The following is a 22,266-nucleotide window of genomic DNA, read 5'->3' on the forward strand; positions in this document are numbered from 1 at the left end:
GAACATGGGGGACAGAGAATATGCCTTTGTTGGGGAAGGGATGAAGGTTAGGAGAGCAGGTAAGATTTAGGAAGGGAACCTGAGAAAGTAGGGGATTTGGAGGGGAATCTTCAGGGATATAGGGGGGGAGGGGGGAACCTGAAAACTGGGAAAGCACGAGGTTGGAAAAGATTTCTAGGCTGGGAAATAAGGGGATATTACAGGGGGAATACCCAGTGCTGTGAAGACAGGTGAGCCTTCCTTCCCTTCCCCCCCCCCCACCTCCCCCACTCCCCCACAGGAGTTGAGACTATCTATCTAAGTTCAGGATATGAGAATCTGGGGTAATCCAGTCTTCTCCTCAAACCAAGTCAGCTGGTAAGAAGGATTCTGAAGCATGGGGATTCAGGACAAAGATAATAGAACATAGATTTAGACCATCTAGTCTAGCCCTCCACCCCTCATTTGAATGTTGAAGTTACTGAGAACCAGGAAGGTAAAGATATTCAAATCCAAGACCTGTGACATTCGATCCAATTCTCTCTCAACTCTACTCTGGACTATGTGGTGCCGAGATCCTACAGAGAGAAGAGAAGAGGGAAGGCACAACCCCATCCTATACCTGTGCTCATGGAATCTGGGATATCCCCTCTGGAGTTCAATTTCCGATTCTGCAGATAGTTGTAAAGCAGCATTTTCCGCAGGTTGTTGCCCTGAAAAGCAGTCAGTGAGCCCTGACCTGTGCCACTGAAGTAGTCCCACCAGCACAGGAGGCCCACTTGCTCTCCCCCAATCCCCAGGGTTTCACTTTCCCACCCCCACCACCTCTCCAGGGCCAACCTCCTCGGTTGATTTGGAAGGCTATGAGGTATGATGCTAAGACTAGAGCCAGGATACTCCGACTCCAATACTCAGAGCTGTGAGCAAGACCCCTTTATCTCTCAGAGTGAGCAGAGCCTCACTCAGTTTCCTCACTCTTTTATTCCCTGTCTCAAGAGCTGTTATAAAGAAAGCATTTTGTTCATCTCAACTCCCTGGTGAGCTTTCAGTTTTTCTGAGATTCGCTCTTTGCAGCCCTTTCTTTACTATGGATAAGAATCACTATATATAATAATAGCAGCTCATATTTCTGTAATGCTCAAAGATTTACAAATCTTTCTCAAAATAGTCTTGTAAAAAGCATAATTATACCCAATTTGTGGGTGAGGAAACCAAGCCTCAGAAAACAGAAGTGTGTGTATGTATGTGTGAGAGAGAGAAATACAGACAGACAGAAAGAGGAGGTAGATTTGTGAGTGTCCTTTAGAAACTCCCTTCACTAATACAAATAGGCAACTTTTCTCAAAATTATCTTAGGAAACGGTCTGAGACACTGGAAGGTTCAATGCCTGCCCCAGGATCACACAAAATATGCAGTGGCGGAGTGCCTCTCCCTGGGTGCACATTATACACTGATGAATACTTCTTTGTTGGGGAGAAGAGAAATGCGTGACAGCAGGGCCAAATGGTAGCCAAGTCATATGCTATTTAAAATGAAAGAGGGAATTATTAGGCCCAGAAATTTGTACAGCATTGACAAGTAGATGTTTCAGAATGAGTTCCAACAGGCTGGATAACAATCTTAACTCTTTAGATTGACACTAGTTGCAATGGTTTTGCAGTGGATAGAGTCCTCATCTTAATTCAGGAAAACTCATTTTCCTGAGTTCAAAATCCAGCCTCAGACACTTACTATGTGCACAAGTCACTTAGTCCTGTTTGACTCTGTTTCCTCATCTGTAAAAATGAGCTTGAGAAGGAAATGCAAACTGCTCCAATATCTTTTCCAGGAAAACCCCAAATGAGATCATAAAGAGTCAGACACGACTGAAAAAGGACTAAACAACAACAAAAATCTAACCTTTATCAGGTTGTGTATCAAGAAAAAAGAAAGGGATTACCCAGGCTAGACATGGGGCAGAGAGATACAGAATGAACTAAATTTCAGCAGTCTAAGGGTCTTGCTGAATACAGAGGAAAGAAAACAGAATTGGGAACTAAGAGACCTTGATTCTGGTATTAGTTCTGCCATAGCCCAGTTGGGTGATTTTCATTAGGACAGTCATTTCTCTACTCTGGTCTTAGTGTCCCCATCTATAAAAAGAGGGGTTAGATAAGAGATTTTTTAACCTGGGAATTGTAAGTTTGTTTTTCAATGTTTCAATAAATGAATTTCAATATAACTGGGTTCCTTTACAATCCTTTATATTCTATTTTATGCATTTAAAAAGAGTACTCTGTGTGAAAATATGTTTAACAAGGATTGTATGTGTATAATCTATATCAGATTGCTTGCTGTTTTGAAGAGGAAGGAAGGGAAAAATTTTCCAACTCAAAATTTTATAAAAAAATGAATGTTGATACTAGATGATGACCAGTTCTGATGGATCAGGCCATCCTCAGCAACGAGATCAACCAAATCATTTCTAATGGAGCAGTAATGAACTGAACTAGCTATGCCCAGAAAAATAACTCTGGGAGATGACTAAAAACCATTACATTAAATTCCCAATCCCTATATTTATGCACACATGCATTTCTGATTTCCTTCATAAGCTAATTGTACAATAATTCAGAGTCTGATTCTTTTTGTACAGCAAAATAATGTTTTGGTCATGTATACTTATTGTGTATCTAAGTTATATTTTAATATATTTAACATCTACTGGTCATCCTGCCATCTAGGGAGGTGGGGGTAAGAGGTGAAAAATTGGAACAAGAGGTTTGGCAATTGTTAATGCTGTAAAGTTACCCATGTATATATCCTGTAAATAAAAGGCTATTAAATAAAAAAAAAAATGAATGTTGAAATCTATCTTTACATGTAACTGGAAAAAATAAAAATATTATTTACATAAAAAGGACAGAGGGGGCCATGATACCAAAAAAAAAAAAAAAAAAAAACCCAAGGTTAAGAATCACTGGATTAGATGATCATTAAAGTAAGTCCCTTCCAGTTCTGATACCCCATGTTCTTTGAATATGGGAATATGAGGTAGAAATGGAAGAAATAGCCCAAAAGGAAGGGAAGAGAGGAGAGCTATGGCCAGTCTTGGATCTTCACTTATCAGGTCCTACACTCACGCGATCCCCATACTTCCTCTTCTTCAGCAGCATCTGCTGGAGGGTCCTTAGCACTTTAATACATAACTTTTCCTCGGACTCCATCAGGTCTTTGGTGTGCTGGATCAGCCTGGGTACCAGACCAGGAAAAGGAGGCTCAGACCCCATCTGCTCTATCTCCAGTTTCCACATGCTTCCCAGCCAACTGTCTCTCTTGGATCCCTCTCCCCCTCCCTGGGACCCAATCCTATCTGGATAAGAAGACCTAGAGATTCCCAATGTCCCTAACCGGCTTCCTCTCTCTCTAGGAGTACTGCTGCTCTAGGGCCTTGGGGAAGATGCCGTCTCCTCCAGGTCCCTGGTGTGAATGCCCCAGGTCTTCTGACCACTGCCCAGTCCCTCCCTTCCCAATCCCCCTCCCCTTTAGTCTCCCCAGCTGAGCCTCCAGTCTCCCACACCCACAGCTCTTCCTGCCCAGGGGGCCAAGGCATCCCGCCCCGGCCTCCCCCGCTGGGTCTCCTCACTTAGACAGGAAGCCTCCGCTCTCACAGCGCTGATAGGCATCGCTCCCCTCCAAGAAGAGCAGCTCCGGCCAGTGCAGCACATCCACCAGCACCGACAGCTCAGCCTCCACCAGCGGCTTCAGTCGCTCCTCGAGGGTGGTGATGATGTCCTGTGGGGCCCAGGCCAGTCAGGGAAGAGAAGAGGAGAACCAGAGCCTGAGCCCAGGAGCAGGGATGGTAAAGGGGCATTTCCCCAAGGCATGGCACCCAGAGGGGCGTGACAGGGATATTCTTTCTTATAAAAGCCCCCACTGATTAATGCCACAAAACTCTGTTCCCCGTGCCCGGGAGGCGTTGCTTCTGCTGCCAGGTTATAGACACTGCAGGAGAGGTGTCAAGCCATATGTGGCCTGCAAAACTCCCCAATGAGCAAACAGAACCAGAATGAAACTGGGGACTGTTTAACAAACTGAATAAGACAATATGATATAGATGGTATCAATTTGTGGTTTTGTAGGACAATGTGTGGTCTGCAGGTATCGGTTTCTATTTGAATTGGACACTACTACGTTTCGATGAAGGCTCAAAGCCTACTGTGGACAGAGAATACAAAGGGGACACTGTTTTCAAACCTTGCCCAAGGTGCACAAAAGCTCTGGAAAGACATGGCTTCGAGGGTTGGGGAGGACAGACCCTACAATCCCTGAGGGCAGGGTTTATTAGACTTTTATCTGTGTATTCTCAAGCCATAGCACCAGAGTGGGTGGTATATATTGGTGTTTAATAAAAGTTTGTTGATTAATTTATTAATTTAATTCCCCCAAAATGATCTTTCTCCCCCATGCCCATCAAAATCTGCATTCCCTCAGTGGCCTACTCTCTGCTACCTACAGAGTAAAGAAAAATCCATTTTTCCACAATATGTCAAGTAATCAGAAACTCCTATCAAGCAGGGGCTCTATGAATTTGTTTTACAGTGGCAATCATGGAGACCACCAAGCCTGTTAGCCTCAGAATGCTAGTGCATTACTGCTAGTGGTTTGGTCTATAAGCCTGCCTGCTCATGGGTAAAAATCAGATAAAAAGTAGTTTTTCTAAAAACAAACCCTCAAACAGACCACATTTAGCCAACAGGTTATATATATTGGAAACCCAAGATATAAAGGGAAGCAAGTGATTAGCCTGAAAACATTAATAGCTTAATAAATATTAATCTTCTTAGCAATATCTACATTTTTAAAAAGATGCTTCTAATTAGAGACAACTGGAGGGAGCAGTAGATAAAGCTACCATTTTATGGCATGGAGTTTGGAGGATTCAAGTTAAAATTAGGCTTCACTTAGTTGTGTGACCCTAGGCTAGTTACTTCCCCCTACTTGCCTCAGTTTCGTCATCTGTAAAATGAGCTGGAGAAGGAAACGGCAAAACACTCTGGCTCCTTTGCCAAAAAGCCCCAAGTGGAGTCAGTAGGCCTTGGGTAAGGCTGGCCCTTCACCTGCCTACCTGAAGCTTCTCGATGATGTTCTTGTAGTCCCACTGGTTGGCAGTGGCTGTGACACGAGGGAAGGCACGAGTGGACGACTTGTAGCTGGAAGCATTACGTTGCATAGCGCAGGTGGCGTTGCTGTTGAGGAGGGAGCTGATGTGGGCGTCCAGGTCCATGGGCAAGGAGATGGCCCTGCTCTTGGCTGTAAGACGGTGGAAGACAGAAAGATCCCACTGGTTAAAGAGTAAGCATTGCTGGCTAGATTTCTTGCATCCTTGCCCCGTTCCCTGGATGTTGGGGAGTCCAGAACCCAGACATGGCCTGGTGAAATATTCTGATCCAAGTTTGCTTGGATCTAAGAAGGACCAAAGGAGGCCTCTCCCCCTCTCCTCTGTCCCAGAGAGATAGTCTTTTCTCTCTCTCGCATTTCTCTTCTCTGCCTTATCTGTAGGACAAGGGTTGAGATGACCTTACCAACCATAGCCAAGGTTCGGATGCAGGCCTCCACTGAGCCCTTGTGATGCTGCTGCAGCCAAGGACACTCCAACAGCCGCATGCAGGACTGGAGAAGTTGAACTACAATTGTCTGGTGTGTCTGGAAAGGGGAAAGGAACCATTGGAGGAAAGGACAGGTCTCTCCCTAATGCAGAGGTGCCTTCAAATTTTGGAAAACTGTACCCCATCCCTGTCTCCCAACCCCTCCCCAATCTCTTTGAAGTGAAAATTTCCTCCCAAATCCTCTAAAAGGACTGCAGAATTAGAGCTAGGAGAAACCCAATATAAAGGCATTCCTTGCATTTTATTCATTCATTCATTTATTGGGGATGAGAAATCACAGCCCAGAAAAACTAAGTGATTTACTCAGTATTACCCTGCTTGTAAATATCTGAGATTCAAACCTAGCTCTTCTGTATTTTGATACTAGTGCTCTACACAACACACTGTTTTTCCTTTCAACAAATCTATGTGTCCCCTTCTTCAAATTCATTCTCAATGCGAAGTTCCTCCAGGAAGACTTTCCTGATTGACCTCACTCACCCTGAATCACTTCCATTCATCCTGTTGCATTCAACCTGGACTGATTTTTCATACGATTGAAATGGGGAGTGTGTCCTAAGTCCCCATTAGATTGGGAACTTCCTGAGGGCAGGCACTGTGTCTTATCTATTATTCTGGCTCCTTGGGAGCTCTCTCCATTTCTCCAAGGACATCTTGAGGGAAAGGGGTATATCTCTTCCTCTCTGTGTGCCTCCTCTAACTCAGTCCAAAGCATAATAGTAAGGAACTGACTAAATTCACAAAGTAAGGGCAACTAGGTGGTGCAATAGATAGAGCACTGGACCTGGAGTCAAAAAGACTTAGGAAGGTCAGGAAGCTCATCTATAAAATGAGCTTTAAACCATATTTTTGCCCCCCCCAAAAAAAAAACCACAAATGGGTGAGATGACTGAACAGCAACCAAGAAAAGTTATTGCTATTCATAGTTTTTTGATTCATTGATCACCCTGTCAAACCTCCCTCTTACCCACTCCAAAGCTATGGAGGGCAACACTAAGGTCCAGAGAAGGATAACTTTGTGCTCAAGGTAACACAGCATCTCAAACCCAGTAGTGTGTTTCCGGCTTTTCTTCAGCTTTTAGAAAGGAAGGGGAGAGAAAGATCTGGAGATAGGCGATAGCAGGAAAAGAGAAATGACAAGAGGAGAGGCAAGAAAGAGGAAGATGGAGGTGAGAGATGGAGAGAATCAAGGGAATATCATAGATCATAGTCATGAGGGCATCCTGTCCAAATCCTTTATTTCCCAGTTGAAGAATCTGAGGATCCACAAGAAAAAGTGACTTTGCAAGGTCAGAGTTGAGCAGAGGAAGGTCAGTGGCTGCTTTTTGGGAATGATGCTCACCTGTAGAGAGGTGCTGTTCTCGGAGAAGGGAGAACTGAAGAAGGCACTGATGGTGTCTAGCACCACTGTCAGAACGTACTTCTCCAGAGTTGGGTCAGACATGCGCTTTTCTCGCTTTTTACAGACCTGGGGTTTGGAAGGGAAGTGACGATGGATGCAAGAGGCTACTCCTGAGTGGCAGGGAGAGTCCCTGAATCCGTGTTGCCCCAGGAGCAGCCCTCCCCACTGGCCAGTGCTATACCCCATCCCTTCTTGCTTCCCGAATCAAAGGAGGCAGAGGCTTCCACACCCACCTCCTTCCTCAGTACCAACCTCCCACAACTCCACCCAAGTACCCCATCCTCCTACAGAGGAAGAGAGAGGAAGAGAGAATCCACCCTCCCAAAGCCCACTCTCTTGGAGGCCTGATTTCTTTGGTAAGATTCTCCTCCACCATTGGAAAGCACAAGGCTGGGGCTCCTTAAGAAATGGAGCAAGGTAGTCTCCCCAATTAAGAACTCTCCATAGGGACCCATGAACAGTTGAGGAGAGGCAGAAGCCTGGGAGAGTGTATGTCAGGGCGTGTTTATCTGGGGGGAAGGAAGGCTTCCCTGCCTATGCTGGGATGCTTCTTCCATAATACACTGACCCGGGCCATGTCCAAAGTAAAATTTTCAAAGAGAGTCCAAATATGATTACTGGTGTAAATCTCTTTCATCTCCACCTCGGTGTCTACATAGCAGTGGTTGACAAAGTTCACATAGGCCATTTTCACCTGGGGAATAGGAGGGAGGGGAAAGTGAAAGAACAGGAAAGGTCAGAAGACAGGGCAGATACAATGATTTTCTTCTTCCTCAGCCTCTCCATCTTTTCTTCTTTATTCCCTTCCTTCCCTTTAAATATCAACTTCCTTTCCTTTACATCCCTCATTCTTCTCTCCTTTTTCTCTCTTCCTTATAGTTTCACAAGTCTCCCTTTTCCTCTTCCTTCTGCCTCTTCCTCTTCTTTCCCCTGCTTCTTTCTCTCTTTCCATGACTCACTTTCTCCCTTCTATCTCATCTCCCTTATCCTTTCCCTTTTTCTTCTCGCTTTCTCTCATTCTCCCTCTCCCTTTCCATCCTTCTTCCCCTTTATAATCTCCTGTCTCTTTCCTTCTTTCTCCTTCTCTGTTCCTTTCTCCTCTATCTTCATTTCTCTCCCAGTTTCTTATCTTCTGATTTCCCATCTCTTCCTCTCCCCAAGTCTTTTCTTCTCCTCTCAACTCTTCCCTTGCCTCCATCTCACTGCTCTACCTTCAACTCTCTCCCCCTCTTTATTTTTGTTTTTTTAGTTTTCTCTTTTCTCTCTCCTGCCTCTCTTCTCCTTTTCCTCCCATCTCTTCCTCCCTCCCTCCTTCTCTACGTTTCCCTTTTCCTGTCTCCATCTTTCCTGTACTTTTTTTCTTTTTTTTTTTTCCTGTACTTTCCTGTACATCTTTTCCTCTCCCATCTTCCTATCCCTCTCTAGTGTCTTATCTCTCTTTCTTTCTCACTTGCTCTCTTTCCCTCTCTGTCTCCCTCTGTCTCTCTCTTCCCATCACCCTCTCCTTCTCCCTTCCCCCCACTTCCTCCCTCTTTTTAGCCTCCCTCAGGTAGACAGAAAGGGTACCTCAGTGATACAATCCTCATGAGTAACCACAGAGACCACATCCTCCAGGGGCAGTAGAGAAGTACACTTGATCTCAGTGTACACATTCTTGCCCTCAGCACAGGCAGCCAGAAGATCCACTAGAGATATGTGATACATGAGGGGACTATTGTCCTCTACTCCATCCCTTGCTGCCTTCATCATTTCCAACATGTGTGCCATAGAAGCCTTATCATTGTAAAATACCACCACATCATCCCCTGCATTGGTCAGCTGTAAGACAAAGGAAAAGATGAGGAGTTTATCACCAGAAGCTCTTCAGACCCTGATGTCTGAGACTGGACTCCTCTGAAAGAAAAGGGTGGAACTCATATGTACAGAAATGTTTGTAGCAGTCCTCTCAGTGGTGGCAAGAAAATGGAAAGTAGAAAGAGCCATCCACATCCAGAGAGAGAATGATGAAGAATGAATGTAGATCAAAGCATAGTATTTTCATCTTTTTTGTGGTGGTGGTGTTTGCTTGTTTCTTGTTTTTTCATTCTCATGGTTTTTTTTCCCTTTTGATCTGATTTTTCTTGTACAGCATAACAAATATAGAAATATGTTTAGAAGAATTTAGATTTCTTTTTAGAATTTATAATAATTGCACATATTTAATCTATATGGAATTGCTTGCTATCTTGGGGAGGAGGAAAGAAGAGAAAGAGAGAAAAATTTGGAACACAAGGTTTTTCATAGGTGACTATTGAAAGCTACCTTTGTATGTATTTGGAAAAATAAAACACTATTTAAAAAGAAAAGGGTTCAGAATCACAGTACTTTATTTGGAAGGGACCTTAGAACCCAAACTCTTCATTTTACATATGAAAAAACTGAGGCCCATAGAGGCTGACTTACTCAGGATCATATAGGTAAATAATTAGTAGGACTAGAACTTGAACCTAGAATCTTTTATTCCAAATATGGTAGTGCAGGGAATGATGGACCTTGACTTTTTTTAACCACAGCAGTCCTGCTTCCCTGCCCTCCGAGAACTAGCTTAGTTGGGCATCAACCTCAATTAGATTCCTCCATCTCCAAATCTTTCCCCTCTGGACCCTAAACTTTTCTCAAAGACACCCCATGCAACAGGCTCATGTTCCCTGCAAAGGAAAACTGGTAACATTCCCAAAGAAGTCCCTCTCCTGCCTGAGTTTTTGAGCTCCATTCTCCTCTTGGGGCTTTCCAACTGAGTCCCATTAGGCCTGCTATCTGAGTCCTTTCAAGCCCCCAGGAAGGCTCACCACCCACATTCTGTTAAGCTCACAAGTTGAATTCCTTCAGATTTCTTCTGAATTACAGCAGTCTTTCTGCCCAAATTATCTCAGTTTCACTGTATTTTAGATATACTGCCTTAGACCTTGCTGCCTGGGTCCCGTTAGGCTTGCTTCTGGATTTCCCCCATCCCCACTGGTCATGACTTTTATTTATTTATTTATTTATTTTTACTTTGATAGGATCAGCTTTATCACAGACTGGGAGATACTTGGTTTTTCTGACTTAGTTTGAAATCCAAGTTCAAACCACAAAATGGGGGGACCAATGATGAAGCATGCTGCCCACCTTCTGACAGAGAGGAAAAATGATTCAAGATGCAGGAGACAACTTTAGACCCGGCCAATGAAGGGAATTTGTTTTGCTTGACTATGAAGATTTATTATAATGACTTTCTTTTCTTTTCTTTTCTTTTCTTTTCTTTTCTTTTCTTTTCTTTTCCCCACTGGTGGGGGGAAAGATAGGGAGAGGAGGCAAATGCTTGTTAAGTTAAAAAAATGAAAAATAAAATCCAGGTCAATGAGTCAGTCTCTTTATTCCAGAAACACATTCTTTGATTTGCACAGGGGAGAAGTCTCCCTACCCAAGATCTTTCAGCTGCCTGAGTTCTATAGATCTCATTGTCTGAGGTCTTTTTGATCTACCACCTGAATCTTTTTAGGTTTCCAGCCTAAGTAATTGTAGACCAGGGATCCGCAAACTACAGCCGCGGGCCTTTGCAGCAGCTGAGGACGTTTATCCTCCTTACCCAGGGCTATGAAGTTTCTTTATTTAAAGGCCCTCAAGACAAAGGGTTTTTTTTTTTTTACTATAGTCTGACCCTCCAACAGTCTGAGGGACAGTGAACTGGCCCCCTGTTTAAAAAGTTTGAGGAGTCCTGTTGTAGACCTTCCACCTGAGCTCCCTGAGAATGAGTGAGCAATTCCCTCTCCTTGATCTGCTGGCTCCAATGCAGGCTTGAGCCCCGCTTTCTTCCCTCCCCTCCACCCGCCCTGCCACTCACCTCTGTCATGATCATGTCCTGACACTTCTTGACGTACTTGCCCTCAGCCTTGATGACAGTGTGCAGGAAGTCCAGGTATTGCACGTGCCGCCCATGGGTGGCCAGCAGGTGCACAAAGTGTTGTAAGACAGGCTCGCTGATCTCCGAGCAAAGCTGGTGGTTGTTTAGGAAGATGTGCTGCATAGTCTCAGCCTCAAGGAGCTGCCAAGATCCAGTAGAGGAGTGAGAAACCCCACCTTCTTCTGGTTCTCTGGCCATTCGTCCAGAGACATCAACAGGAACCCAGTCTCCAACATGAAATCCCCACTATTTCAACTGAGGCTTCCAAGACTGGGGACCCCGAGTCCTTCCACAGAGTCCCCACTAATTTGGAGACCTAGACTCAGAAATCAGACCCATGGGGGAAGTAAGAAATCATATGGCCACATGACCCTCATTTGGGGAAAACTGAGGCCAAAGAGACAAGATAGAGTCAGGAAAAGGTTGAATTTGGAGTCACAAAAGGCTTGTGTTTGAATCCTGGCTGTCATTTACTGCCTATGTAATCTAGAATAAGTCACTTTTGTCATCTACAAAAGGAAAAAATTGGAGCAAGGTCCTTTCAAGTTTATATGCACAGCTTTATGAAGTGATTTGCTCAAGTAATAACAGGCAAGCCAGGACAAGGATCCTAGTCACCTTTCTCTTCCCTCATAGGTCTGTCCCAGCAGTGTTTCACACCTCAAAGATCAAGAAATGAACAGGATCTTAGAGTTATCTAGTGCCTAACACATAGAATGGGATATGTATTTTTAGATTTGGACAGTAGGGGAATTTGTTTTGGTTGAATAATCTTATTTATTTCAAGTATTTTGTCTTTCTTTTGGTGGAGAAAGAGAAGGTAGGAAAAAAACCATATATATATATATATATATATATACTTGACATTTTTTAAAAAAAAGATTTAATTTTAAAAAGCTATCCATCCCAGCTTTTTGCATTTTAAAGATGAAGCAAATGAGGCCATAAAAATTATGTGATCCAGAATCTGTTTCTCTTTTTCCTTTTTTTGTATCCCAGAGCTTGGCATAGAGCCTGGCAAACAGTAGGCACTTCATAAATGCTTTTCCTCTGCCTTCCTGCCTCTAGTTTTCCATTAATACCCCATTACTTCTCCTTCACTCATATTCCTCTCTCTTCATGTTCTTTCCCTTGAATACTTCTTCCCTAAATAGCCTCAGGTTCTGCTCTCCCTGGACCCTCTGCTCCCTAACTGGAGAGCCTGTTTTCCTCCTCCAAAGCCCCTATTTATCCCTTACCCCAGGGGTGAGGAAGAGATTGAGATGCTTGTGGAGCAGGGCTTGGTTTCCAGGGTTTCCAGCACAGAACTTCTGCAGGAACTGATGAGTATAGCGGAGGATCTCCATCATCTTCACATCACCCTGCAGGAGGGGGAAGAAGGGAGGAATGCTGGGTCCCAGGGAAGGATTCCCCACTGATGGGCAAGGGTAAAGACTGGAGCTGGGATATGAATCAGGAAAAGGGTTAAGAATGGGATTTAGGTCAGAGTCAAAGTAGAAGTAAAAGATCAGAGATTGGCACAGGTCAGGGATCAAAGTAAGGAATCAGGATTAAGGTCAGGGTTGAGGTTAGGCTAAAATCTAAGAAGTCAGAGTAGAGATAAGAACAGAATCCAGGTAAAAAGTTGGGGATGAAAGCCAGGATAAGAGATGCATTTTCTGAGGGGAGATCACTGAGCGATCTCTGATGCAATAGAAGAAAACACAGGATTTGGGATCAGGAGACCCAGCTTTGAGCTTGAGTTGAATGACTTTGAAAAAGGCTTTTGATTTTTCTGAAACTTAGTTTCCTCATCTATAAAACTGGGATAATATTTGCACTATGTGCCTCTCAAAGAATATTCTGAAGACTAACTAAAATCAACATAAAGTATTTTATTGTCATTCAGTAGTTTTTCAATTGTGTCTGATTCTCTGTGATCCCATATGTAGTTTTCTTGGCAACGATATTGGAATGGTTTGCCATTTCCTTGCTCAGTTCATTTCACAGATGAGGAAACTGAAGCAAACAGGGTTAAGTGGCTTGCCCAGGGTCACACAGCTAGTAAGTATCTGAAGTCAGATTTTAATCCAGGATATGAGTTTTCCTGACTCCAGGCTTGGAACTCTATCCAGTGCACCACCTAACTTCCTATAAAATTAAGTAATTATTATTAGTTATCCCTTCCACAGAACAGGGGTTAGAGTTGGAGTGCCCCCACAATCTGGAAAATTCATATAAAAATTTTTGGCCTTCCCTCTGAACAGGAGAAGTCTAAATTATTATGGTAATCAAAGATAAAATATTTTAATAATATACAGTATCATCTATTTTATGCATTTCTGAGTTTCTAAGCTTTTTCTGTGTCATCTGTGGCAGTTATCAAAACTCCCCCAAAATTTATTATACTGCCCAGGATATATCAAAACCACAGTGGAAAAGATAGCTGTATTATTATTAGGATGCAGTGTGAGGGTGAGAGGTCAGGGATCAGAGGCAAGGTCAAGCCTCAGTATTGGAATCATAGTGATCTAACAAAGATCATTGTCAGGGAAAAGAGGAAGATATTCAATTTGAGAATTAAGGTTTAGGTCAGAGTGATGAGTGGGTGAGAATTAGGATACAGGGGCAGAAACAGAGAAAGAAGTGAGAGTGGAAGGTTGGGTAAGGGTCAGGGTGAGGAACTGGTTTGGCAGTCGATTCTCACCTTCTCATATGGGATCTGTAGCAGATCTAGCATGACTTTATGGGCATCCATGTTCTTAAGCAGCCTCTGCTGTTTCTTCCTCATCTGCTCTCCAACCCCACACATCTTGTTTAGTCGTTCAAGGATCTAGAGGGACAATGGTGAAAGAAGCAGGTAGGGGAGGGAATAAGAGAAAACAGCAACTCTGAAAACACATTGGTATTGTATATACCTCACCTCTGCCCCTTAACCAAGCTGGTCATGAGGCAGGGACAGGAAACCCTAGAAAAGGGAAACCTGGGTCTCCCTGGGTGTGAATGCTAGGCTCCAGATCATTTAAAAGAAAAAAAAGTAATCAGAGTGGAAAAAGAATTTACCAGAAGATGAATCATTGAGAAAAACTATGAAATGTCAAAATGTCTTAATTCTTCTCATCTAATTAATTAATAGAGAAACAAGTGGATGAATAGATAGATGAATGAACTAACTAATTATGAAACTGAGTTAAATGGAATTTAAGAAAATCCAATCTGAAGCTTTAATGTAAAAAAAAAAATCCCAATAAAAAAACAGATAATATCATCTATTACATTTTATTACATTTTCTCCCAAGTCTACAGCTAGGACCACCATTTCAAAACAAGTATTTCTAGAGCTAAGCACAATGTCCAGCATATAGTAAGCACTTAAAAAATGCTTTCTCTAGCTAAGTAGATATATGCCTATTAAAAAGTTGCTTGATGAGAAGACAGAAGAAAAGCTACTTACACACCATCCTACACCTACTGGTAGCCAAGGCTCATAGCTAATTCAAATGACCACTTGGAGGGGGTATATGAATCTGAAGAGTCAATTCCCTTTCTGGAACCCCTCCCTGGAACCAGATCTCCTACTCCGAATATTTTAGTCTCTTCTACCTCCATCTGACTCTCTTCAGCCCTGACTACTCACCCCTTTGACGATCTGATAGTTTTCACTGCTTTTCTCTCCAGGTGGTTGGGTGAACCCCTCCTCATCTGTGGGGTGCTGGGAACATGAAAAGAAAGGGTCAACATTAAGAACCAGGATCAAGTGATGGTCCAAACTCAGTCCAAACTCAACTTTCCTCCACCAAGGTGCAGGTCTTGATCCTTGCCTTTCCCTCCTACTATCTTCCTCACCTCTTTCTTCTTCTTGTCATCTACCACCTCCTCTCCTTTGTTGCTACCCTTCTTATCCACCCACAATTCTGACTTTTCCACCATGGTTCGAAGCCGGTCCAACTCAGACTTTATCACTTTGTAGTTTTCCACATCCTGGGCCGAGATCAGTAGCTGCACCTAAAGGACAAAATGGGCAAGGAAAGAGTTAAAGGAAATGCTTCAAATTCTCTACAAACCGTCCTTACCATTTCTCACATCAACCTTGTCTTCCATTAGCTCTCTAATACAGGCAGAGTACTGCAATAGAAAAAGCAATGAATTTGGAGAGCTAAACTTAAAGTAATGGAACTAGAATTCAAATTACTGCTTAAAGTAATGGAACTAGAATTCAAATTACTGCTCTGTCACTTCCTGGAGACAGCTCAGAAGTATGGTGGATGGAGCACTGGATTAGGAATCAGGAAGATCTGAGTTCATATCTTGTCTCAGAATACATTTACTAGCTGTGTGACCCTGAGCAAATAAGTCACTTAAGTTCATTCAGCTTCTTTGTCCTATCTATAAAATGGGAATAATAATAGTACTTAACAACTTGTTGAGAATCAAATTAGAATATATATGTATTTGGTTTTGTATATATGTATATATTATATCTAAATCTAGCTATACATGTATATGTATGTGTATATATATATATGTATATGTATACATATATATATACAATAAATATGAATTCGTGTGTGTTTTTGTGTATGATCCTTTACAAACCTTAAAAACATTATATAACTTTTTGCTACTGTCATTATTATGACTTGCGTGATGATGTTAGGCAAGTTGCTTAAACTCTCTAGGTCTTCCCTTCTTACTCCCCAGGCTGCTGGAAAACCCACTACTCCAAAGACCTCCTTGTTCCATTTGCCTTCTCCCCCTCACCTCCTCCCTCACTCCAATTATGAGAAGGTTCTTTGCCACTACTAGTACCCTTCATTTCTATCTTCCCCCTTACCAGAGTTGCCTAAATGATCATGGAGCTCAAATGAGATGGGAATTAACAACTCCAACTTCAGACTACATGACTTTACCCATCTGTTCTGCTCCTATGCCCTGTGAGGCCCGCTAAGTGTCGAAAGACAGTCATCAGAGCTCCCACAGATGCTGGGTCCTGCCATCTGCTTCACTGCTGAATCCATCTGCCCGGCAGCTAAACTTTTGTTTACATGTTATTTCCTCTAATTAGAATATGAGCTTTTTGAGAACATAGATTATCTCAATTCTTCTAACTGCAATTCCCAGAGCTTAGCATATAGGAAGCCCTTAAACTCTGCCCTCCTTACCCCCAAAATGCTGTCGGGAAAAATCAAGGGAAAAAAGTGCTAGAGTCACTCTCACACACTGCCACCCCCACTACCTCACTACCTCACTACCCCACTCCCTGCAGATATTATTTTAATTTTGGTGCAACTGGTTCTTATGGGGTTAATGGCCTCTTCTAGGAGGATTTACAGTCTAGAGTATGGACTGGGGGAGAAGGGAGGGTAGAATGGGGGAAAGGAGCTAGCAGGGCATGGAGCAGCCTCACCTGTTTAAAGGTGTGTATGACTTCCTGGCGCTGACTGAAGTGTTTGAAAAGTAGCTGCAGAGAACCAGAGACCAGAGGGGCATAATCATGCATGGTAAGATGGATCAGCACTCGGAGGAACATGCGCCCACCTTCATCATCCACTTCCAGCATGCTGCTGGTCTTCCTGCTCAGTCAGGGAAAGAAGAGAGGGAGTGAGGGAAGGAGAGAGCAGGAGAAAAGGAAGCAAGAAGGTAGAGAGGGAGAAAAGGGAGAGAAAGAGAGGGAAAGGAGAAGGAAGGAAGGAAGAAAGGAAGGGAGGAAAGGAAGGAAGGGAGGGAGGAAAGGAGGGAGAGAAGGAAGAAGGGAAAGAGAGGAAGGAAGGAAGGAAGGAAGGAAGGAAGGAAGGAAGGAAGGAAGGAAGGAAGGAAGGAAGGAAGGAAGGAAAGAGAGAGAGAGAGAAAGAAAGAAAGAAACAAAGAAACAAAGAAACAAAGAAACAAAGAAACAAAGAAAGAGGTGGGGGAAGGAAGAAGGGAGAGAGGGAGGGAGAGAGAGGAAGGAAAGAAGGAAGGAAGGGAAGAAAGGAAGGAGGGAGGCAGGGAAGGGAGAGAGGGAAGAAAGGGAGGAAGGAAGGAAGGAAGGGAGGGAGGGAAGGAATGAAGGGAGGGAGGGAGGGAAGGAAGGAGGGAAAGAGAGAGGGAAGAGGGAGGAAAAATAAGAGAGGGAGAAAAAGAAATAGAGAAAAAAAAGAGGGAAGGAGAGAGGAAATTAAAGGGGAAAGGAAGGAAAAGAGAATAGAGGTAAGGAAGGGAGGAGAGGGAGAGAAGAAATGAGGAAGGCAGGAAGAGAGAATGACTACAAAAAGAAGAAATATCCTTGCCAATTTCTAAGAAGTTGTAGTTCACAGAGAAGGGTGAAAGGCAAAATTCCTGAACAATGGTAAATATACTTCAAGGAAACCTTAAAAGAAGAACTGTCCTTATTTTACTCCAGCCTGTGTCTGATGGGAAGTTAGTTGTGCCAATTTAACCAAAGGCCCTTCTGCCCTGGATGAAACAATGATATGTTCAGATGAAAACTGGAATAAACAAGGCTAATTCTGAATACAGTTGCACACAAGTAGCCCTTGCTGAGTTTGATGATAGCAAGGTTGTCTCAGGGAGTCTGGGGTAGAAAAGGAGGAAAGCAGTAGGAATATGGATTTTTATCCATATCCATCCTGAGAAATTTTCTGGCCATGGGATTCTAATCTGCCTCCTGCCATGAGGATGAGCTCCTCTTCCCCCATTATATAGGGCCTTGGTGCAGAGACATGGGTTTACTCACCCCATTCCAAACATAGCCTCTGCTTGCTCCCCAATCCGATCCAAATTCATATTAGCAGCTATAAGGAATAGAACAAGAAGGAAGGGAGAAAGGGAGATATTTTTCAGACAGTTAGAGACTGTGGGATCAAGCAAGCTGATTTCCTTTGCCCATATGCAGACATCTCTGTCCCCTATCTTTTTCTATCTCACCAAGGTACATGGTTCAATCAATTAATCAATAAACATTTATCAATTGTCTACTATGTGCCAAGCACTGTGCTACAAAAAGAGACAAAAGAACAGTCCTACCTTGAAAGAGCTCATGATTTAATTGGGAAGACGATATGCAAGCAAATTACATATAAACAAATTATATACAGGATAAAAATAAAATAATTAACAGAGAGAAGAAAATGGAATTAAAAAGGTCTGAGAAGAGCTTCTAGTAAAAGATGGGATTTTAGTGGGAACTTATAGAAAGCCTGGAAAAGTCAGTAGGCAGAGACAATGAGGGAGAACATTTCAGGCATGGAAGGCAAACAGAGAAAATGTTCAAAGCTTAGTGATGGTGTGCCTTGCGGGTGAACAACCAGGAGGCCAGTATCTCTGATCTAATAGTATGTATTGAGAAATAAGAATAGAAAGGTGGAAAATAAGATTATAAAGGGCTTTGGATGTCAGCACATTTTGTATTTGATCCTGGAGGTGATGGGGAGACTTTAGAGTTTACTAAGTAGGAGAGTGACATGGTCAGACCCACAGTTCAGGAAAATTATATTGATAGCTGAATGAAGGAAGGATTGCAGAAGAGAGAAGACTTGAGGCAAGCAAACCCACCAGCAGGCTCCCAATTTCCTTTGAGAATCTCCAAATGCAGTAACCAGAGAGAATTCACTTTACATTATGGTGATGTGATGCTGTGTAAATGTTGGGAAAGGAGCCAAAAAACCTAAAATCTAATCTCTGATCTGCTGATGACTTCAAATCTAGTCATTTCTGCATTTTGTGCCTCTGTTTCTTTCTCTGTAAAGAAGGATGGAGAAAAAAAAAAAGGATGGAGAGGGATCAAATACATGGTCTTACTAAGGGTCTCCCTTCCAGCCACAACATTTTTTAAATTCAGTGACTCGATTAAGCAAGAGACTTTATATCTTTGAGCCTCTATATTTTCCCCTGTGAAATAGGGTTATTAATAATATTTGGCCTACCTCACAAGATTATAGTAAAGAAGGCTACATTATAATAGATAATGAAAGTAGAAGTACCCACTCCTGACCAAAAAAAAAAAAAAAAAAAATTGATAAGGAGCATCTAGGTGGCGCAGTGGATAGAGCACCAGCCCTCAAGTCAGTAGGACCTGAGTTCAATTGGCCTCAGAAACTTAACACTTCCTAGCTGTGTGACCCTGGGCAAGTCACTTAACCTCAATTGCCTTAGCAAAAAAAAAAAAAAAAAAAAAAAAAAAAAAAAAAAAAAAAAAAAAAAACCACATATATGCAGAATAAGACACGTTTTTTAAGACATGTTCAAAGTGGGAATTTATCTTGCTTGACTCTATAGATATATTACAAAGATTTGTTTTCCTTTTTTTCCCAGTGGAGAGAAACATTAAATTTTTATTAAGTAAGAAAAATAGAATTTGACAAAATAAAAAAAAATGAAGAAAAGCTTATCAGTACAGAGGGCAAGTCCTACAAAGAGAAGCAAGAGTTGGCTGCCTTAAGGAAGAATAGTAGGAGTGGACAGAGGCACGATGGGAATGACAACTACTGGGAGCTTATCCTGGGTGTACCATGTTTTCACCATATGACCTTGCACAAGTCACTCTATGTAAGTAAGCCCATTTCCCATTCTAGGCAGGAGAAGAAGATAGCCTTCCCCAGACTGTCCTCCCCAGCAAACAAAAAGGAAGACCCTGGAGACGAAAAGCCCAGAGAACCTTACTTGTGGAATCAAAAGCTGGAGCTGTCCCATCAGCCCCACTGTCTTGCATGGGGAAAACTTCTACAAACTCCTTCTTGAAGACTGAGAGAAGGTAGGAGATGCGATAATCCAGTCGCACATTGAGAATAAACTATTGAGAGAAGTAAGAAGGTGAGGACTCCACTCTGATCCCACTTCCATCCCTCATCATGGAGGGGAAAACTCTTTTCAATAATTGACAATAGCAAGGAAGTGTGACTAGCCCTAAGCTCTGATTAAAAAAAAAAAAAAAAAAAAAAAAAAAAAAAAAAAAAAGCCAAAAACAACTAACTTCTATTTGTATCTTGGATGAATTTTTACACTTTACTAGAACTATGAATGTGCCCAATATTTGGGAAGTTCACCACATATCAGCTCAAATGAAGCTTTGCTCATTGGCTTCTGTTTAATTTCTTTCTGTCCCCATTATATGCTGGGGACTGCATGGGTACCACATCATCACTCAGACAGATACAAAGTACCACAATCCATCCCACTCTAACTTTCAATCTGACCTTTTCTTCCATCAAAATTCTGTCCTCTATATCCCTCCCAGAAGTGGGGAGGAGGAAAGTGTTTTGAAAACCCTGAAATACAGGGCTATTATTATTACTTCCTACCCCAGGACTGTACCTGCCTACAACCAAACTACAGGAGATAATTGTTGGGCAGCTTCAACCTAGCAATGGTGCTTGACAGCCTGAAGGAGAGGATGGAAATACAATGAAGACAGCAAAGAGCCTGGAGTCAGGAAAACCTCAGTTCAAATCCAGCTTTACTAGCTATGTAACTTAAGTAAATCATTCAAGCTGTTTGTACAATGGAGATAATAATAATCCTATCCCATAGGGTTGTTGTAAAGATGAAATAATTACTTATAATAAATTGCTTACATAGGGCCTGGGATAATAAGTGCTGTATGTATACAAATGCTTATTCCCTTTCTCTCCCCCTCTTGCCAGACCCAACTACCTGCAGGATTTCCAGAATTTTGAGTTTGGTCTCCATCACCACAATGTCTTCGTTCTCCACGAACTTTCCCCGGTCCAGTGACTCTTGGTTCCCAGCAGTGGGGAGGCTGGGAGCATTGAAGATGGACTGCTTACGGCTCAGCACCATAGTGGACATCATCTGTCCCACCCCTTGGATAGACCTACGGACATTCTTCCCTGAAGGAGATTAGGATAAATGTCAGACATGTTGGGTGACGTTGGAATTGGAAGGATAAGGTGAGGGAGAGGATGCTCTATCACCATCACTGTCCATCATGAGTGTCAATCACCTCTTCCATACTTCATAAGTTGTAGAAAAACCTGAGTCCCTCCTGCCTTACTTCCCTCATACCTAGCTCTCATCCTATGTTGAGGGTCCTCTCTGTGCTAAAGCCTACACTAGGAGCTGAGCAGGAATACAAAGGAGTGAGCAGACATAACTCCTGCCCTCAGGGAACTCTTAATCTGATAAGAGAGCCACAGGTCCTACCCTCAGAAACTCCCAGTGGAACCAAGAAGGCAGGCCATACCGTACATATATACTCTCTGATGTAGGAATCAGACATAATTCAGCAACTATATAAAGGTATCAACTAATTCCCCCGACGCCCTTCCAGACTAGCTTATATTTGGCAACTTTGTATGTACTTCTATTTATTCACTTTATGTTCACATTGCATATATATATAAATAAACTCCTTGAAAGTTAGGGTTGTTTCATTCTTTATACTTTGTTATCCCCTAGCACACAATAAATGTATTGACACAATTCATAGTAGACACAATAAATAAATTGAGTATAAATTTAGGTATATACAGGAAGTAGGGAGCTAGATCATAAAGAAGTAGTAAAAAAGGGGCAGGATTAATCAGACCAGGCTGCCTATCCTTAATGAGTTCTAATGTAGGTTTGGGAAGGGAAGTATAAAAAAATGACAAGATGAGTTGGGGGATGGAGAAGAAAAGCCTGTAGGAGGGAGGTATGTGGAGGTAGTTAGTAGATGAAGCCATGAGCCTTCAGTCAGGAAGATTTGAGATCAACTCCAACCTCAAATATTTAGGGAGGGGGGTGGAAGTGATAGAATTTGGAACTCAAAATTGTTTTTAAAAGAATGTTAAAGTTGTTTTTACATGTAGTAGGAAAAAATAAAATATATAATATATATATATATATATATATGTGTGTGTGTGTATGTGTATATGTGTGTGTGCATATGTGTGTATGTATATATGTATGTGTATGTGTATATATGTATATGTGTACATATACATATATACACATACACACACACACATACACACACAAAGAGCTGGCTAGACTCTGGGACTGGAAGATCTCTGAGAGCAAAATTGGGGCCCTCATACCAGACTGAGAGCTTCCTAAGGAAAGGAATTTTGTCTCTTCTTAGACTGGAAACTCACTTTTTTTTTTTTAATTATAGCTTTTTATTTACAAAACATATGCATGGGTAATTTTTCAACATTGACCCTTGTAAAACCTTCTGTTCCAACTTTTCCCCTCCTTCCCCCCCCCCTCCAATACATGTTAAATATGTTAAAGTATATGTTAAATACTACACACACACACACACACACATTTATACAGTTGTCTTGCTGCACAAGAAAAATCAGATTTAGAAATAAGGTAAAAATAACCTGAGAAGGAAAACAAAAATGCAAGCAAA

The 22,266-nt window shown here is 42.3% G+C and overlaps 1 protein-coding gene across 4 annotated transcripts in view; it reads right to left on the minus strand.

The window, feature by feature from the left end:
- Window positions 1-22,266, minus strand: part of ITPR3 (inositol 1,4,5-trisphosphate receptor type 3) — a 145,223-nt gene that overhangs the window by 23,432 nt on the left and 99,525 nt on the right. For all 4 annotated transcript variants that reach the window (XM_031965057.1, XM_031965056.1, XM_031965055.1 and 1 more), the window contains 17 exons: window positions 20,562-20,758; window positions 19,572-19,701; window positions 17,647-17,704; window positions 16,339-16,504; window positions 14,778-14,936; window positions 14,569-14,643; window positions 13,639-13,764; window positions 12,191-12,313; window positions 10,893-11,093; window positions 8,597-8,848; window positions 7,599-7,724; window positions 6,971-7,096; window positions 5,545-5,665; window positions 5,088-5,272; window positions 3,606-3,754; window positions 3,103-3,211; window positions 602-692 (listed from right to left, as the gene is read on the minus strand). In XM_031965057.1, coding sequence (XP_031820917.1) covers window positions 602-692; window positions 3,103-3,211; window positions 3,606-3,754; window positions 5,088-5,272; window positions 5,545-5,665; window positions 6,971-7,096; window positions 7,599-7,724; window positions 8,597-8,848; window positions 10,893-11,093; window positions 12,191-12,313; window positions 13,639-13,764; window positions 14,569-14,643; window positions 14,778-14,936; window positions 16,339-16,504; window positions 17,647-17,704; window positions 19,572-19,701; window positions 20,562-20,758 — 2,394 coding nt within the window. The remainder of the gene's footprint in view (window positions 1-601; window positions 693-3,102; window positions 3,212-3,605; window positions 3,755-5,087; window positions 5,273-5,544; window positions 5,666-6,970; window positions 7,097-7,598; window positions 7,725-8,596; window positions 8,849-10,892; window positions 11,094-12,190; window positions 12,314-13,638; window positions 13,765-14,568; window positions 14,644-14,777; window positions 14,937-16,338; window positions 16,505-17,646; window positions 17,705-19,571; window positions 19,702-20,561; window positions 20,759-22,266) is intronic.

Source organism: Sarcophilus harrisii, chromosome 4 (assembly GCF_902635505.1).
Source record: "Sarcophilus harrisii chromosome 4, mSarHar1.11, whole genome shotgun sequence".
Taxonomy (NCBI): Eukaryota; Metazoa; Chordata; class Mammalia; order Dasyuromorphia; family Dasyuridae; genus Sarcophilus; species Sarcophilus harrisii.